The 14,240-nt window shown below is 33.4% G+C and overlaps 1 protein-coding gene across 3 annotated transcripts in view; it reads left to right on the plus strand.

Annotated features, from left to right (window-relative positions):
* Window positions 1-1,507: 1,507 nt before the first annotated feature.
* Window positions 1,508-14,240, plus strand: part of LOC149775643 (uncharacterized) — a 33,564-nt gene continuing 20,831 nt past the window's right edge. Inside the window, exons 1-7 of one of the 3 annotated variants that reach the window (XM_089943344.1) lie at window positions 1,508-1,956; window positions 5,649-5,680; window positions 7,324-7,344; window positions 10,498-10,515; window positions 11,107-11,130; window positions 11,837-11,917; window positions 12,997-13,017. In XM_089943344.1, coding sequence (XP_089799470.1) covers window positions 1,954-1,956; window positions 5,649-5,680; window positions 7,324-7,344; window positions 10,498-10,515; window positions 11,107-11,130; window positions 11,837-11,917; window positions 12,997-13,017 — 200 coding nt within the window. In that variant the 5' untranslated portion in view covers window positions 1,508-1,953. The remainder of the gene's footprint in view (window positions 1,957-5,648; window positions 5,681-7,323; window positions 7,345-10,497; window positions 10,516-11,106; window positions 11,131-11,836; window positions 11,918-12,996; window positions 13,018-14,240) is intronic. The other 2 variants (XM_089943346.1, XM_089943345.1) reach the window with 2 other exon arrangements.

Consider the following 14,240-nt stretch of genomic DNA (forward strand, 5'->3'; position numbering starts at 1 on the left):
CTGTAACCAACCAATCCAAATTAGTTTTGGGTTTATCTTATTTGTAGACATTCTGGCATTTATGTATGGCATGTCAGTTCGCCGTGAACATGCACAAATTAATCGCTATAGGCATTATTCATGTGTTAGCGAGTGGCAGTAATATATACATATTTGACAAATCAAGAAAAGCAAATCATGCTTTGTCTTTGTATAGAACACCGTCCATGCAAGTTTCTTTCCTTTAAATCCTGTACAACACGCAAAGCCATTGTACACTACCAACCATCACCATCTGCCTCGACTCACTGTTAAGATCCAAATCTATGTGATTTCTGATTGCAGCATCATAACCTTTTCGAGAGGTAATGTCGGTATTTTTTCGAGAGAAGCGTAAGCGTCAACCGGAAGCAGATTTATTAACAGCCGGTAGTTTTGCCCGACGTTGCAGTCGAGAAACGCTCTCATCCGAAGCTTATTTCCACCCATCCCACTCCAAATAGAATTTATACTACGCTAAAGTTACACACCGAGGGATGTTATTCTGGACCAATTTTCCACCCTCTTGCCCATCTGATCCCATATTTGTTTTAATCAGTAATAGTTATAAAGTGGTAGTATATATTTGGCTTATCATTACTTTTATAGACGTATTCGTTAAACCATCATTACTTTTATAGACGTATTCGTTAAACCATCATTACTTTTACAGAAGTATTCGTTAAACCATCATTACTTTTACAGACGTATTCGTTAAACAATCTTTACTTTTATAGACGTATTCGTTAAACCATTCACTTGATCGGTAATCAGGAATAAATCTGCATAGCAAAATATAGATTCCTAGTGTGGATAGTAGTGACATTTTCTCAAATTTAATAAAATTTGCAATATGTCCATATGCTCCAATGAGCGAAAATCAAGTTAACAATACTTCGCGTTCCGCAAGACCCTTGTTTAAAGAACTACTCAAATGTAAATACAAAACTTACTTTTGAATTAAATACCAAGGCTGGATTTGATTATGATTTATTGAAATCAGAACCTGATACTCTTCGTGTATTTAGTTTGTAAAGGCGGTAAAACACAAAAATCACAACAAGAACACATGTGCAGACACTAACACTTCAACACTAGACTATAAATATATATCAAGTGTAGAACTTCAAATTTCAGAAAAGATATTCTACATGGGTTATATGATTCTCAGTTGCTACCTTGTTTTGACCTTGGTTTTGTCCGTTAGAATACAAGGATATCAAATAATTATAAAGTGGTGTAATCATAGTCCAATTAAAACACTATGTACATATCATGTATTATACCGTTGAGATCATGAGCAAATACATAAGTAAACTGATTAGAAGTAAGTCCACAATATTACCATACTAGTGTAGTATTTCTCTGCAGAGCCTCCTTTCGCAGTGCCCTAGAGAAAGTCCAGCAATCTTTCCATGCGAGTGAGAGACATTCTTTTTAAACAAACGCATTTTATCTCAGTTGGGGAGGAGCGTATTTTCTGTTCCACAAGCGTATACATTGCGATATTTTGTTATCGTCAAGGATTGGTCTTATCAAAAAGATGTCAATAAGTAATATTTTTCTTCCGGGACCGTTGATCTTCGATCCCATTTGGTGACGAGTTTCAGAATAAAAGCAACGTTTGTACCTCTAAACCGAAACTATCTCATTCATATTCAAACAAGTTTTGACGGATTAAACTCATCATCTATTATTTTATCTGGAGACCATGTCACGATTCGGTGGCATACAAAGGGCTAATACGGTATTAACACCGGCCATACAAAATGTAGCCAGTCACACTTGTGCGTTTGAGTAACCGGATCGGAATTCAGTTTTGAAGGTTGTTGTATATACTTTATTTTAATACGTTTTACATTCCCTCCTGTGATCATACGTTATTTGTAGAGTCTAAAGAACATGCTAGAGCCTGTTATGGAGACAAACTGATACATGGTAAGACATTTTAGTTACATTTTAGTTATGTTTGCTTATTTACAAGCTTACTCTTATACAAGTTTATCTATCGAGACTGTAATTCTAATGGAAAGCTCTAGCTTTAGTCCATCGTCTGTGAGGAGACATTTATTACCGCTAATCCTTCCAATCTACTGAGGGGATTTTATCAGGATTTTGAGAACACGTTCATCCCATGAAGACCATACATTTACATAATTCGAGAAATCAACTTCCTCGTTACCAAACTTGTGTAGGCGAAAAGCGTAACCCACTGTTGCAAGAGCAATATCATAATTTTCTTAATTATCACTGGTTATGGCATTTCTTTCCTCACTTCTTAATTGTCAGTGGTTATGGCATTTCTTTCCTCACTTCTTAATTAGCACTGGTTATGGCATTTCTTTCCTCACTTCTTAATTAGCACTGGTAATAGCATTTCTTTCCTCACTAAACCCTGTCTTAACAAAACGATTATGCACTGCGATCGGTTGAAGTAGCGAGCTATACACGATAAATCATATTGATCGAGGTCAAAACATTTGTCTCACAATCAAATTGTTGGATAAGACTCGCGAGATACCTTTTGATTAGAGCACATCATACTTTGATTTCAAATCGAAGACGAATCCTTGGAACATGAAACAGGTTTAATCTGTATTCATTTAGTCAACATACCAGTAATGAAAGATAGCTAAAGGTTATTTCTAAATTGTTTGGTCATATAGTTTTATACTGATAGTCTTTAAATGCATTGAACAATAACCGAGATTCTAAATCGCTGAATATGAACGATATGTGATTATCACATGGCCGCCTTGATATCTAGTGATTCTGGATGACGCGTTGTATTGACGCATTAATTACCTGGCGCCTTTATTATTTAAATGACTGCCATTGTGTACCTGGCAGCTTTGGAGCGTCTGGTGATAAAAGCGTTATAAATGAGCTAACCGTTTTTGATGGACATCTCAACATAAACTCGGTATCCAATTAAAGTTATAACAATGGAATGTTATTTAAAAAAACCATTTGAAATATATAGCAATTACGAATTTGGCCGGTGGCATAAGTTGTGATCTAGTTGTTCCTAACTAACAATGATTCCAATCAGACCTGCAACATGGCTGCCATGGTAGCCACCTTGAATTTGTTATAGCTGCTCATCTGAAGATACAGGCATGAGGTTTTCACCAAGAAAATAATTTTTCTATATCTAGATGGCTATAAATAGTAATATACAAATGGTGCCGATCAGACCTCCAACATCATAACCACCTTCAAAATAATGGTATCAGTAGTACTGTTTAAACGAACAGTCATATTGTCATGTGATTTTCGTTAATTATTACTAATTTTCTTGCATTAGTGGTGGGATTTAATGAGGTCATCAGTAAAACACTTCCTAGAATATTGAATGGCTCTAAAAAAAATGGTACATATGTGAAACCAAAATATCCTAATTTTTGTGCAAAATGTTTTAAAATCAAACTTCAGTGATTTTTGGGGTCAAAGGTCACCACCATCCTTTTGTACTTAATTGAGTTTATGAACACATTTACTTGTACTTGTCCACACATTTTGACTAGACTTTGTGCTTAGTAATATTTCAAGGAACAAAATGATAGCCGGAACTCGGTCATATATTTTGAGGTTTAAGATTATATCTATACTAGTTTGTGAGTGTGATTATTACGACACTGTGGTCTTAAACTAAGAAACGGAAAGAAGTGAAACCAGCAAGTTTTGTAAAATTAGCAAATAATTTATTTCAATGAGTTACAAAGTGAAACCTTAAGAAATATACACCACTGATAATTAAATCCCATTTAATCATAAATGTTCTATCACAAGTATAAAAGTAGAGAGGCTGCAAATGAACTCCAGTATTGAATGTGCTCATTAAGTATTAATCTTGAATACGTTGATGTATCAGTGATACAATCCAGGACGCATTTGAATGAATTCCTAAAAATCCCAAAGTAGCTATTTAGTCTAAAACGTCCATGAGCACTATATAATTTCAATGAATAATTTAAATAATTCCTCTCAAATTATATCTGAACACAACAGCAAATGATTGCCTTACAAGAGGAATGTATATTTGTGTTTACCTCATTCCTGTATACTAAGTTCAAGTGACCTAAGGCACAACTAAATGCCCATGATACGGGTCACAAGTTCGTTTCCAGAACATTTTAAGTTTAAAAATATGTCTTGACCATGAACTCATATATCAGTAAATAACTTATTTATACGTTGCAAACACGACAAAAATCAGGAACACTCTAAGTTTATCCTCGTTCACGAACAAAAGTCAAGCAATGAATGTATCTTAAATATACTTAACAATGATATCAACAAGTATGCTGAATTTGTATCATTTACCCAAAGTTGCTTTGGGAGTATGTGAACTCAAACATATACGTTGGAGTTTTTCAAGAATATCAGAGATTATTTCAATTCTTAACAATTATAAAAAGATGATTCTTCTTTTCATGGAAACTATTAGTCCATCTTTCTGTCCTTTGCCATATTTCATAATCTGTTGGGTGGATATTCATGACATTTTATAGCTATTTTGCCCGTTTGTAAAAGATTTGCAAAAGAGATGTTATTCTTGGTACCCTCTTCTGAGATTCGTAGGAGAGCGTCAGAAAGCAAATATACTAACAGTTCAGTTACGATGACATTTATAAGTCTTTACTGTCCGAACGTAATATATGTATTCACAGCTTAAGTACTTATCATAATTGTGACAGATTTCACATAATGACTTCAGTGTCACTGTTTAGAGTGGGGATAAAGGAGGGGGTAGGAAATGTTTGTTTACTAATATGCAGCGTTGTTATGTGAAATTACAAAATTAAGTTATCTCAGAATAAAATTACTGGCAAAAACTTCCTTCAAAACGGACGCCGCAATCTTCAAGAATCTGTCCAACACGAGGTACGTTTTTGACCTTATTTTTATATAAGCAATATTGTGTGAAAACGACACAAAAGCAGCAGGCATAAATACCCAGGCTTTTTTTTCTTAATCGAGTGGCTCTGACGTTTTGCAACGCTTCCACTCTGGTGAATGCAGGAATGTTTGAAGTGATCCAAATGTGATCTACTCGGGTGAAAATTGGTTCAAACCTTTAATTTACAAGTTAACGTTGCACAAACAGGTCTTATCGTTAGATTATCGGATTTTTCACGCTCAATAATCAATATATGCTGTAATCTTGCAGGATTAAAAGATCAATGCATAGTTTATTTAAGAAATTTAAAATATGCAAATAGCAAGGACACAATGGAAGGTCTACCCTTTTATTAATAAGAGCTTTTGCGATTCAAGCGGAAAAAATCGGAATTATTGCGTTAAAGCAATTTAGTACGTCTTTATTAAAGAGGTCCCAGTTAAGTGTTCAATAAATACTAGAAGCTACATTGTCTACACGCCAGCCTTGCAGTGCGTTTTCAAAAATTAAAAAGAACTGTTTTTCTTTGTTTTTACTTTTTTAATTCTTTTCTGACGTATAAAAGTAAAAAACAAATTATTTTTCCGAACTCACTTCCATGTAATTTAATTTCCGAAAGAGAGGCATATCCTGGAGTGTTGACATTCTTATGCATTCTTATACTTAAAAGCAAACAGGCTAGCTTCCAAAAGTGATATGTTTATAAATATATGCAATTGTTTTCCAGAAAATGGCAACCAAAGATGATCCCGCAGAAAAGTAAGTATTTCAGTATAAGGAATACCAATTGTTAAGATATACACGATTGGATTTTCCACATATTTTATTTAGTATACGTTACCGCGAAGGAAATCGAAAAGGTACACATCTTGAATTGTGTAGGCCACGATTAGCTCAGACTGAAACTTAACGCTATTGTTTTTTTCCTTTCTTATATACTTACGTGTTGCAAGCTTTGCAACCTGAATGTATTCAAGTCTTGTTTTGTCTCAATTTGATCTATAATTAAGTTATTGTGCATATATAACTTACATTTATAGTCAAATGAAAAACCCACTCCAATTAAAGTCGAGACCTACCTATAATAAGTAGATCTGATGGACACGAGACAAGGTCGTGTTATGCTGACACCGGGATTCACCAATCAAATCACAGTTTTCAAACGTTTTATGAAAGCGAAAACCGTCATTCGGAACTTGTGTTTCCTAACGATACCTCCTTAATGTCAAATGAAATGCAACGCTTCATCTGATAAATTATTAAGAGTACTTGGACCAAGAATTCCAAAGGTCACAATAAAATCGTCATCGGTGTCTGTTAGATCTATGTCCGATATCTCGATTTACGAAGTACCCTGCACAATTGTGAATAGTAATTATCTGCATGTAAAAACTGCATGTATTTTTTCTATCGTTTAAAGTGTGTTTAATGTCAAATGTTTCCCTGTTATTATTATTCTTAGATTATTCAGCCAGAGATGTGAATATATTTTAGGTAAAAGATGCAGGATGACATTAAGTCGATGAAACGAATGCGTTTGTATAGGTCATTGGAATCAGAATTCACTTGTCAAAGATACCCGAAATTGTTGGAGATAGCGATGTTTGTTATATAATAACTATGCTTAGAGAGTGAACTTGCCAGTAAGAGGTAACACAGGAAGATATGAAATTATTTGCTATGAGGAAATATTGTAAAATTTGTAACCTTGACATCGAACATGAATTTCCATTTAATTACTGCTTGTCTGCTATATATAGAAATACGAAGAAAATATTTACCCACCATTGTATATAAAAATCCAACTTCAGAAAATTTAGGTCTTTTATACAAACATTGTACTAGTTAAATTCAGATGGATAATTTAGTAATATTTACTATAAAAGCCTTAGAGATTCGAGAGACCGTTTTATCAATGACTTCTGCTACATAAGATTCTTCATCAATATAAGAAAAACTTGCTCCATGCAGTTTCTAGGGTTACCCTTTAATTCGTTTGTGTTATTACTGTGTGATATAAACTTTCATCTACCAATTGGAAAAATGCAATAATGATCACTTTCATGTATATCACTTCCAATAAATATGATGTTCTTTTGTTATGTACATGTACTAAGACATCTTATTGTACTATGACATCTTATTGTACCGTATAGTGTATGGATGTCTATCATGGGCCAGTGGCGTGTATAATAAATAAAACATTATTATTTTTATTATTATTATTATTATTATTATTATTATTATTATCTAATTACATTTTATACAAACATTTGATATCCACGGCCGATATATAAATTAGAGAAGCTAATCAAATATCAATTATCACATCTTCAAGAAATGACGTAATTGCAGGGTCACCATTACACAAGGTCAAATATTTGCCATTCTTCCTTTTTCAGGCTTAGAAGAGATGAAATCAGGTATATTTTTACACAAACGTTTGTATTTTAAGGCAGCACGCTTTTTTAAAGCAGAACGGTTTCTTCAAGGCTAAACACTTTTTTTGAGGCACAACACCTTTTTGACGCATTGATACTTACTTTTAAATTCAAGATAACTTATTCCATTTGATTTGAAATTAAACTGAAGTATGTTATGCGACATAATCGTAGGTTCAGCTGGAAGATATATACTGTAGTAAAAGATAATATATATTGGCTAAAATTGTGACAAGGTAGTACATGCAATACTTATAACAAAATATATGCATAAATACCTGCATGCGTACCAATACAAATCGCCATTTTTCTCATCTCCATCCAACCGTGTCGAAGTGACGTTAAAAACCGATAACAATTCCATCGTTGAAACAAAGAGTAGGTATTTTTTTTATTCATTTTAACTTCCTTTAAATGAAAATTCATTTTTGTTCATTATAATACCTAAAAAGTCACAGTAATTAGTAATTGTTAAATGACCTCCATGCCTTGAGTGGGTAAAAAATGCACCATTAACCTTCATACGTCTACTCATCAAGTATATCGCCTAAGTAAATATACAGCAGACGACAAAAGCTATTTTCTCCGTAATGCGTATATTGATCTACAATTCGCTACTGATTAAAATTACATCTACATGACACAAGCGAAAGAGAATGATACACAGTCAAATGCAATCCAAAGGCATAAAGACCGATGTAAGAGAAGTCAAATATTTAATGATTACTTGAACAACATGAATTAAACTTGTGTGTGAGACTATGGGCGGGATCGAATGGATTACTATCCGAGCGGCAAAGAAGTAGAACGAGAGAACTAAGGTAGCTAACTTTAACACGCACAGGTAAAAGAATATAATTTTAGATCCCTGACGCACTTAGTGACCCTGATAATCCAAATGATAATGTCATAAACCACTGAATAAACTGTAAAAATACTAACAAAATTTACTTATATAAAGGTTATTGTCAGAACGGTCTTTAAAATTATTTAAAACCATCCCGATAAAATGATATGTTCACATGCGTGTTCATTGTTTCAGTTCAAAATGTATTATAGAAAACTGTGAGAACATTTACCTATTTAAAAAACTCGTTTTAAGGTCTCAGCTAACTCTTATGATGTTTATCAGGGAAGGAGTATACATTTAACAGCATTATTCTTCGTCTCATACTCTAAGTAATATATGGGCAAGGCTTCCTCCTCAACGATTCTTATTCCAAGCTTATTATATGGAATAAGAAATGGCAAATGTCTTAAATATGTGGATATAGTTTCATACATTAACGTACTCTTCGTCAGGAGAAGAAAAAAAAACAACATTTGCGTATCACAACAAATATTTAACACAAAAGCTACAAAACTTTCTGGACTCTAACATGTTAGAATCATTTGGAGCAATTTAGAACAAGATATATAACAATGCAAATTTGTGCAGAAATGATAGAGGTTTTTGTGTCTATCATATCTCGAACCATTATGTTTTGACCTAATTCTAAGTTTGAACATGGGCCGGGAACACATCATAGTGAGAGGTCAAAGCCATCCACAAGATTTGGTAAAGAAATTATAACCCGTATATTATGCAAAGAGAATATATATATATATATATATATATATATATATATATATATATATATATATATATATATATATATATATATTGTGTGTGTGTGTGTGTGTGTGTGAAGAGAGAGAGAGAGAGAGAGAGAGAGAGATTGGTTTTCTTGGGCTGGAGAACAGCCTGAAGGATATGCAACAAAATCACTAAGCAGTGGTTACTTTAAATTGGAGCTTCGTTGGTCGTCATTGCGGACTGTCAAGTGCCGGTGACTGGGAATAATTCTGGTATTTATGCTGCCACAAGCTAATTCACCGACATCTCCATGCCGTTTGCGGACAATTCCTGTCTCAGCAAACATTGGTTTGTCCCACGTGGAACTGAAGTTCAGCGCGGAATGATTGGTTTATTCCCTTACCACGTTCTGACACAATGTCTATTTCTTTCTTCTTATAACTATGTATAAGTATCTAATAGCTGTTGTAACATTTGATGACCCATTGCTACGTCAATGACCTGATAGTTGAGGCAACACATACCATTAAACAAATTAATCGCAAAGGTTTACTAAAATATAGAGAAGGAAAATGTTGATCGTATACCATTAATCCTGACATATCACCTAAAAAAACCCAAATAGATGAAATTATCCGAAAACACTGACCCATCACGGAATATTGAGACACACTAAACGTAATCCTGCCGAATAAAAATAGTAGTAGCCTATCGCACACGAAAAATCACAAATATATTCTAGTGAGAGCTAGCCAAGACCATCCTGAAAAATCTGGTCCCTTTGGTGATAAAAGTTGCAAAACCTGTCAGTATATTATAGACACCATGACAATATGTAGCACAGCTACAAGGTAACAATTGAACATGCAAGGTCTAAACAGAACATGCAAAACAGAAGAATGTAATTTATTTCATCATATGTAAGATCTGCGGCCTTCAGTATATCGCAGAAATCGAAAAGTTCCTCAAAATGATCAATCTTCACAGATCTTATTGGATTTCAAAGACGCTGGACAGAAGTACTGTTGCAGAACACTTCTCTTGCCGTGGCCACACTGACTGCAACTGCTCACACCCTCAATTGTATTTACGTAACCTGGAAAGAAAAAGACTCTTGCTGAACATACCTCCTTAGAACAATGAAATATAATTTGCTGTTACTCGACTCATAATAAAAACAGATGGATTTTAGCTCCTCTTTTTAGGTCAATGCCAACTAGTTTACAACATAGTAAAGTTGAAGCCAACAAAATGAAACATTAAACATTCTCAAGAGTTAATTCTATTAGATGTAGTTTTGTAAACGTTTTTAATTTCAACCCTTTTTGTCTGCATTGCTTGTCTTGTATCTGTTTTGTGTTTGCTTTTGACAACGACTCAGTGAGAGTTGAGAGCGCTTAGCTATTTAAAAGCTGGTGTTGCACTGTTTGTTGACAGTTTGTTGCAACATAAAAGTTATTATTTTATATCAATCAAGCGTCAGATAATTAATTTTTCCTGAACTCTGAGTTCGTTCTTCTCCATATGAAATATGAGATATTTTTTTCATATCTTTACAGGCTTTTGGAAAAACTGAAGTAAGTACAGAGTAGTCAGATGCATGATTTTTGTTTTCGAACTTGCAATAATAAACCGCCACATCAGAGATTCGGAATTAGGTAACTAATTGCCTACTCATTTTATTCCATACATTCTGTTATAATAAAGGGCCGTCAGTCCACTTCATTCCACTTCGATCCTTAAGATATTTAAACGCAGACCAGTATCTTCCGTTCTGTCATCTGATTGGTTGCAGAAAGAAAGTGATCCTATCAGATCGCTAGTTATATCCACGAAGGAAATTAGTTGCCAATAATCATACTTGCCTCCATTGACGTCATCGGTGTCTCTGTACATTGTATCAAAAACTTTTTGATATATAGTGTTTGCTTTAGACGATCTCGTAGTCAGTTCCATATACAGAGAGCGAGTAATTCGCGCATGAAATTGAAGATGGAAATAGATTTACAGTATTATACTTTCTTCTGCTGAAGAACAAAATGATTGATCACGTCATAGGACCATCGATTGATTATTTGGGTTATAATGAATTAACACCAGTCTACTGTTAGACTGGTTGTCGTATATTTGTATTTAAAGCTCTGATTTTTATTGTAACTCTTTTTCAGAGAAATGGTTATCAAGGAAAGTGAGTAAGTACAAGTTATGTATGTTTAAGTTGATTTGTTTGTTAGTTACTTTTTGTTTGCTTTTATTTTCATGATATGCAATTGATAATGTGACATTGTATTTTGGACATGGCCTTGTCCAAGATGATATTCACTTTCTACCTGACCTGAACTATTAATTTTGGTTTGTAATAAACATATTTATCGCAATCTGAGTCGAGAACTTTGGAAATTCCCTATGAATTGCAGGGTCTATCTATTATTCATTACACAGGTTGTATTATACTTGTAGTAATAGACTGCTCATTGTAAGTACAAGTTAACTTCTAAACATTATGAACCTTCTAGACGGTTATTTTCCATTAGATAACTTATTTTTTTAGAAAATGTTATTTGTAACCTTAGGTCAACTAGAAGACTATGTACTCTTGATACTGCAATGTTATTTATTCTTGCTATAAGATCCTGAGGCAGAACCAGTTGTATTATTGTTGTTTCCAGAAGTTCAGTAATGTAATTTTAATTGATAAAATTATTTAATTTAAGTGATTCATTTATATATATATATATATATATATATATATATATATATATATATATATATATATATATATATATATACATACATACACACATACATACATAACATGTGTTGTTATATATATATATATATATATATATATATATATATATATATATATATATATATATATATATATAACCTTTTGAGTTGTCTGTTCGTCCTTTCACACTTCTGTTCACCACACCAGAGTTCTACAACCCTTGCATGTAGCTGCAAGGTCTTTTGTAGGTGAATACGTTTTGTATATAAATATGCATTTTAAAGTATTCGTCTTTTCAGTTTCAGATTTGAATGCGTTGTTTAATTATTTCAATGAATATTAAAAATTGTAATATCCATAATTTAGTATCCATTCAGCATAAATGATGCAGAATGGCGTGTACGAGTTCTGATACAGAGACCATCTATTGATGGAATTTGTCTCCTAAACTCAATTCGGGCAGTAATTGGCACCAGGCCATTATCTCGGATGCTGCTTCTTCCCGACATAGCCCAAGAACCATTCAACATATTCTAATGCAATGTCTAATACGAAATTCTACATTCAGATATGTAGCTTATGGGCATGGTTTCATTACCATTTTAGACAGCATTCTGTCCCTAATTTTGTATCATTGTCATGACATGGATAGCTCAAAAAGCATTCGACATATAATGATCCAATTTGTATGAACATTTTCCCATTACATGTGACTTTAAAGGGTTTAGTCTCGAGTAATCTACTTAGAACGGATAGCATTCACTTTGTTAAGAAAACCCTGATCTTCAGAAGGAAAATGTTTGCATTTAGCACAGCTCAAGAACCATTCAGCATACTCTGTTGGAATTTTTAAGAGCATCTGCTGTCATATATAGATATATATAGTCATATATATATATATATATATATATATATATATATATATATATATATATATATATATATATAATTTTATTTGTGTGTGTGTGTGTGTGCGTGCGTGCGTGTGTATGTGTGTGTGTGTGTGTTTTGCATGGGTTGTATCCCAACTTCATTTTTGACAGAGTTATTGTTCTTATCAATCATTTTATACATGGGATGTTTCATGACTAAGAGCCATTAAACAGTTTGGTGAAGATTTAGTTGAAACTTGTTTTACTGACCAAGATGGTCCTTTTCGATCTTTATGTGTAGTCTTGCTTGTGTTGATGAGTCCTTGAAGTTGTTGACTATATAGCATACGACGTCGTCATTTAGATCAACCTTATTTACCTGTCCTCTCCTAACTTTGGTTTCCATTCAATAAAAACGATTAATTTGTACATATCGCTCATTTCTTTTTTTGCAGACTGTCTGAGGAAACGTTTGTGTAAGTCAAAACGCTGACATTATTCACGATCATTTTTTTCCATCATAAAGCGAGCCAGTAGAAGAGAACAACAAAATACTGCTTTGCAAAATATTTTGTCTTTCTTAAGTAGATAATACCTACAAAAAAGAAAGAATATCGATGTAACAAACTGACTATTGCATATCGCAAATGGTCGAACTTCTCAAGTAATCACTTTGTCCCTCCGTTAAAGACCTGGTTTGTGTAAGGTAACTTACTGGTTTACTGGAAATATTTAGATTTCAACCAAATTTGGTTCGTAAATTTATTTTCATGAAACATCGAACGAGTTTCATTTTCAGTTTTGTATGTCATCATTTAGATGATAAATAGACTTATTTACAAGTCCTTCTAAATTTAGTGTCCACATCTAAGTTCTACCCAGGAATTCAATCAAATATAAATTCCAACTTTTCGTCCATATGACACTGAACAAGACTGTTTTCCAGCTTTCAATGACGTAAGTAGCTGGAGTTGAAGCACTTCATTGTTCATACTCCTAACCTTACTTTCTCAGCATGGTTAAACTGAGACTAGTTGGATTCAGCTGAATTGTAAATGCATTTCCGTACAGACGTGGCCTTGTAAATTGTTAGATTTCCAGCACCCTATGCCATAATTCAAAGGAGATGTTGACCCTAATTACGCACCCTACAACACTTGGGTTTCCAAAACATTCATTTTTACCATGGATTCGAGTTCTACCAAATTCAATATGCGTATTTATATTGAAGAGACCTTGAGTACGGTAGATGTCCAACATTCTATAACAGCAACATTTAAAAAAACGTTTTGGCCCTTGATTTCCATCATTCAAAATTTAGTTTCTGCGTCGTTACTTTACTTAGAATTTTGTGATTTAAATACATTTAGGATGGACACGTATATTGATGAGATTGTTAATAAATCTGATATCTAGCATTTAGTGGCATCATTTACAGGGATCAATTATCCCTGAATACTCGTCTTCCAAATTGTTTGATGTCCACGCATAACTTTTCAAAAATCTTTTGATTTCAGACAAATTTAGCATATATCTTTCTACTGATAATGCCTTCATTACTTTTGATTACTTGCGTTACACATCTTCATTTATTTGTTTTATTGTCTATGAAAGCCAATTCTCCAACCTTTTCTTGCGCAACAGAAAGGTAGCTAAGAATTATTAGCACCGGTATAGTGATAAAACCTTCCATAAAATA

Source organism: Sinohyriopsis cumingii, chromosome 19, assembly GCF_028554795.1.
Source record: "Sinohyriopsis cumingii isolate HCF-2022 chromosome 19, ASM2855479v2, whole genome shotgun sequence".
Lineage (NCBI taxonomy): Eukaryota > Metazoa > Mollusca > Bivalvia > Unionida > Unionidae > Sinohyriopsis > Sinohyriopsis cumingii.